This window comes from Helianthus annuus, chromosome 8 (genome assembly GCF_002127325.2).
Source record: "Helianthus annuus cultivar XRQ/B chromosome 8, HanXRQr2.0-SUNRISE, whole genome shotgun sequence".
NCBI lineage: Eukaryota > Viridiplantae > Streptophyta > Magnoliopsida > Asterales > Asteraceae > Helianthus > Helianthus annuus.
The window spans coordinates 156707075-156712910 of NC_035440.2; the positions used below are offsets into that span (position 1 = coordinate 156707075).

General features: G+C 32.1%; 1 protein-coding gene across 1 annotated transcript; it reads right to left on the reverse strand.

Moving 5' to 3' along the window:
• Positions 1–1808: 1808 nt before the first annotated feature.
• Positions 1809–3482, reverse strand: LOC110873753 (transcription factor MYB108). Its single transcript, XM_022122744.2, has 3 exons — positions 3178–3482; positions 2664–2793; positions 1809–2575 (listed from the first exon to the last, which is right to left on the reverse strand). Exons 1-3 carry the CDS (start codon positions 3350–3352, stop codon positions 1888–1890), a joined length of 993 nt encoding a protein of 330 aa, XP_021978436.1. The 5' UTR covers positions 3353–3482; the 3' UTR covers positions 1809–1887.
• Between the last annotated feature and the right edge of the window lie 2354 nt (positions 3483–5836).

Sequence of the window (5836 nt, forward strand, 5' to 3'; positions counted from 1 at the left end):
TTTATTTAAGGTCATAAAATTATTAAATTTTCTGAAATCATGTCCTAAAACAGTAAGAATGCTGTTTGGCAATATCTGAATGGTTAAATGCTAAACCAGTAAGAGATCTGAACCATTAAGTGCTGAACCAGTAAGAGGTCTGAACTATTAAGAGCCTGTATAATGCTTAACCGTTCAGAGGCAAATAACTGACTAATTCAGATTAGAGGTCTTAACCATTCAGAGTCTGTTTAAATCTTAACCATTCAGAGGCAAATGTCTGAACCATTCAGACATCTGCTTGTGAAACAAACAATCTGAACCATTAAGTGTTGAAACAGTAAGATATCTGAACCATTAAAAGACGCATTAAGAGGTAAACAAACAGCCCATAAAACATTATACGTTGTTAATTTAAACCTTGTGTTTTTAATTAGAATAAATATGAAAACATAGAGGTTTAGAGAAACATAAAATATAGTTTACTGTACCCATTTATTATATGTGACTAAAATAAAGCTTAGCTTGAGTAAATAAAAATTCAACTAAGCAAAATGAAATTAATCCAAAAGTATCTAGAAACGAAAAAATTGATAAAAAGAAAATCTAGAAGTAGGGCATGCCTCTTACTCATTAAATTTATTTAGAGCATTACTTAAGTTCATTCCCTATCGACTAGCTTCCAAAATTCCATGACTTTATTAGATCTAATTAAAGTAGAATAAGTTGTTTTTAATCTATAAACTTTGAAGATACTTAAAATACAACTCATGCGTATAATATCCAATATAAACTATACAACTATATTTATTTACTCTAAGAAAATGATTAATTATTGTACGTATAATATATTAAATTATTAATTTGGATAAGAAAACAAACAAAACATGCTTTATTTCACAACTAGGACTAGAATATTGATGATATAATAATAGTTAGTGGATCCAACTCTCCTAATGTTCAAATACTGGGTAACATTTATCGATGTAAATTAATACAAAGCCTCACCTCTAATGATGGCTAATTGGCTATCGACCTATCGTCTTTATTCTTTATTTTTTTTAGCTTTATATTGAATTTTAATGGAAATATATATAAAAGTATATTTATACCGGCAACAGTATGTTTTATGAGGTTTATAGTTGAATTTTAAAGGAAATATATATATAAAAGTATAAATATACCGGCAACATATAAAATAAAATATCTAATAATATAGTTTAAAATTTGAGCTTTCAGATAACTAGATTAAGTTTGTTCATATGTAAATCAATATCAGTTTTTTTCACATATGAAATTTACTTTTATCATTTTGATCCAATGACGATGATTGATGTCTAATATGTGGACGGATATTATAAATTTGATGATTAAATTTTTATCACGCACTTCTTAAAAAAATTTGATTTTTTTACTTGACAAGTGATCACACATACACATACCATTATATATAAGAAGGATAAGAAATAAAATATTTACGTGAGAAACATAAATAAAAGAAGTTCAGATTTTTATGCATAATAATCGTTTTCATTAGAACCAATACATAAAATTAATGAAGATTACTAAATATGTTCCAAATTATAACATAAACTATGAAACGAAATGATAAATTTATTATAAACTGTAAACTCAACAATGAAACAAAGTATCATCACGTTTATCATGATTATTAACTAAATCAAGTGCCATGTCCAAGTATATGTAATTAAAATCTGTAGTAGTGTATAATAATGTAACGTGACTGAATTACAATTCTAGCCCCACCCAAAAAAAAGAAAAAAATAAAAAAACATGCAAGTTGTTTTGTATCACAAATTAGAAACGTGTATCTCACAAGTTTTTGTAAGATTTCTAACCCAATAATGTGTACATCATAAAATTAATCTTTCTCTTGTTATCATTTGATCACATGTTGAATTGCTGTTTGAGAAACCAAATTTCTTCCGCGTTCCACATATTCTCGGAGAGATCATCACCACGGTTGCCACCCTCGGACCACTGGTTGTTTTGCTCTATCATAGATTGGTAATCCATCCATGGATTAAAGTAACCCGACGGGCTAATCAAGGTGTCGGTAAACTCGTTACCAATCGGATTGTTTTGTTGAATAAAATTTTGGTTTAGGCTATGGTTCGCTGGAAAGTAGCAATCGGTCATGTCGGAGCCAGGTGAGACTGCGGTGTTGCTTGAGTTTTCGGGTGTGTAGCTAGGGGTGATTTGGGTATTTCGGAAATTTGATGACATGTTGCCACAGTTGTTATGGCCTTGGGGCATTACCAATTGGCTTGTAACAATATTATCTATATTGTTACTTTGGTTGAGTGGGTAGGAGTTTGTGGTAGCTCCTGTAGAAGTGGTGGTGGTGGTGGAGGAGGACGAACAACCTGTGGTGGTGGTGGTGGTGGTCGTGGTGGCAGCCGCCTGTATCCGCTCCACGAGGCGTGGCATCCAAAGATACCGCATGGTGTCCTTAAATTGCTTGCTATTCACGTCACATTTTAATTGTTTTGCATGTTTTTGAACTCTTGTTCTCCAATAATTCTTGATCTCGTTGTCAGTTCTTCCCGGCAAGTGTTGTGCTATTTTTGACCATCTAAGTAATAGTAACAAATAATTGTTATATAATTAAATCCTTATAAATAAGATTATATAAACATTAATAACCGCTAAAAAAAACATACCTATTGCCCCAACGAGAATGAAGTTCAAGAATCATAAGTTGTTCTTCGAGAGTAATATTTCCCCGTCGAACATCTGGTCGGAGATAATTCAGCCACCTTAACCGGCAACTTTTTCCGGTCCTTTTGAGTCCTGTTTAAATTTAATATATGTTTTTTTTTTAATATACAAACAATGTAACAAAAATAAAGAAAATACATTGAAGATAGAATGAACCAAATTATTGGTAAAGTTTATAGACGTTCATTATACCCTAAAAAGCACTTCTAAATTCCATCATTCATTCTCTTTCTATAAACTTTATGAAACAATCAAATTTATTCACTTTTCTTTTCTTATAAAATAAACCAAATATAATGAAAACTCATCGGAATATTCCTTTATGCATGGATGATGGTTTGCCGGAACAAGGGGCGACAAGATCACCACAACTCGTTTAAATTTATGTATAAAATCTGATTTCTTGTAATAAAAAACATAAGTTTGTAGTTGTAATTGATGACTGAAAGAACATACCAGCGCATCGAGCGAGCGAGTTCCAGCGACCTTCTCCGTGATGGGCGATGTAATTGATGAGAGTAAAATCTTCTTCAACAGTCCAAGGGCCTCTTCTGAGGTCTTCCATCATGTTCATTTGATCATCTTCTTCGCTACCACCCATTTCCACACTGTTGTTGCTACTGCTGTTCATTTGATCTTCTTCTGTTTGATATGTGTGTGTGTTTTCGGTGTTTTTGTGTGAGAGAGAGAGAGATGTAGAATTTTTTAGAGAGAGAGAGAGAGAGAGAGAGAGGCTATTGATAGTCTAGATTGTGTTTTTTTCCGCTTAGTACAGGGAGAGGATAGGGTTTATATAGAGAGAGAAGAAAAAAGAATCGTGTGTGTATTTAGTGTGTGAGAGAGAAAGAACGAAAGAGAAGGAGAGAGAGAGCCGCAATAGTGAGGCTGTGGGTGGAAAGAATTGAAAGCTAAAATTAACAAATAAATATGATATTATTACAATATATTTATGTATTTTCATCATATATAATAAATAAATAGATGTTATATGTTTTCTATGATGTGTCGGGATGGTTATTTTTTACAGATTATATGTAAAAACATTAAATATTACACATATTATTATGAGTTGGTGTAAAGTAATATCATATGGGATTTTAAAAAAAAATGTGTATTCTCTGAAATGACTAATAAAACAAAATAAGTTAGATATGGATTGAAGTATATTTTGTGGATCACTCATTACATTAGTAAATTTTACACGTAACAGTTCTGAATAGTTTAAAACAACATTAAAAAATGAATCAATATATCACATGCAAATGTTCAATACTCCAAGTGTCAACTTTGTGGAAAAGGAATAATTGGAGGAGTGATTTACATATGTGAAAGTCCTTCATTCTCAACAAACACAAAAGGTTAGAAAACACAAATCTGAGGACGTATATTCAAAAAGTTGACATGTTAAACACATAAAACATAATAGCCATGTCAACCAACCTATACACGATACCAGGGGCACAGCTTTCTTGGGGCGGGAGGGGGCGCCCGCACCCCGAACTTTTCGACGCGTAGTGTTATGAACAGTATCTTCGTATACAAATTTTTAGGTATATACGTTTTCGCCTCCCGAAATTGGGAAAATCGACCCCCAAGCTTCGTCAATGCACGATACATATATGAATTGTGATTACATATTTGATATTTTCTTCAAACATGACTCATGGAATTCATGTGCTGAAGAACACAAATACCATAATAGGTTACGAATAGATACTTGGTTACAAACAGTTCTCTTTGGATTATCATTGACTGAATATTTTACAAATCTTGGATCACTATACTAATATCTCCAAAACACACATCACCATAGGAAGAGGATTCTCTATAACAACCTTCCTTCGTCAGATCAAGTATCAACTGTAAATATACTTTTGCCAAGGAATATCTACAAATATTATAGTTATGGTTTTGGTTTGCATCTTCTCGTATCCAGCTAGATAGCGAAGTTACCTTTTCAAATCTGCTAAAAATATCGATATCTCCTTTTCAAATGATTCAGAGATATTTTTTCTTTTGTCTGTTAAACCAAATAGGCATGACTAACTTTATTATTAAATATTTCCGAAGCTCACTGAGTTAAATAAGAAATTATTGACATTTTGAAATTAATTTGGGTCATGAAAATTTACATGACTTTTTAACATGAAATATTTTTGTGTACTTTTGCATATTTTTATGATAAATTTATAAAATGACAGCATGAACACAATTGTTTATAAAACAATGTGGGAACTGTAAAAAACTTATAGTAATTTCCCGTTTAACTTTTTATTCTTTGATAAATACTATCTTCCAACTAGATTAAGCTATATAGAATTAAAAAAATATATATATAAAACCAAAGAGGGTTAACGTAGGAACCAATCATTCGTCTGCTAATTTCGTTGAATATGTTCATAGGTTTAACCAGGAATATAATCGAACTTAGTTAGAGTAAAAAGAAACACATTAATTTTTGTTAATTTCGCTTCATTTAAAAAATTCACCGTGTTATTTACTATTTATTTTAGAATTTTAACTTTTTTTTTTTTGAATAGCAAGACGAAACTTTCATTCCCAGGAAACCGAAATCCGAATACAAAAACAACTCAGCCAGCAGCTGAACATAAAAAACAACAGATGGGTAGAAAAAAATCGAAAAAAAAACAGAAACATAACTCTATAACAGATTAAAATTAAAATCCCACCATTCTTGTTTTGTCATTGTGCTGAACTTCGATCTGGACTTAACCCCTTGAAAAGTTGTATCTTTGATGTCTTCAACGATCAACTGGCACGCCCTTTGTCTTCCTGTGAAAACCCTTTCGTTTCTATTCTTCCACATGATCCACATAGATTGAATAGCAATCGCGTGAAGTAGTTTTCTAACTGAACGGCTCCTATTGCATTCCGAAATCCCCTGTAGAAGTTCCGATACACTGGCAGCCGTATTATACAACGGAAATCTTGTCCACATCGAAACCGCATCCCATATTCTCTTGGCAAGATTACAGCTTATTAATAAATGACCTGCAGTTTCGTCTTCAACTCCGCATATCTTGCACCTAACATCTTGTATGTTCATGCCTCGGTTCCTTAAAGCCGCTGCTGATGGGATCCTTTCATCTATCGC

Coding starts and splice junctions, on each gene's coding strand:
- LOC110873753 (XM_022122744.2), bottom strand. CDS start 3,352: ATGAACAGCAGTAGCAACAACAGTGTGGAAATGGGTGGTAGCGAAGAA. Junction 2,794..3,177: donor CTCGCTCGCTCGATGCGCTG/GTATGTTCTTTC, acceptor AAATTTAAACAG/GACTCAAAAGGACCGGAAAA. Junction 2,576..2,663: donor CATTCTCGTTGGGGCAATAG/GTATGTTTTTTT, acceptor ACTATTACTTAG/ATGGTCAAAAATAGCACAAC.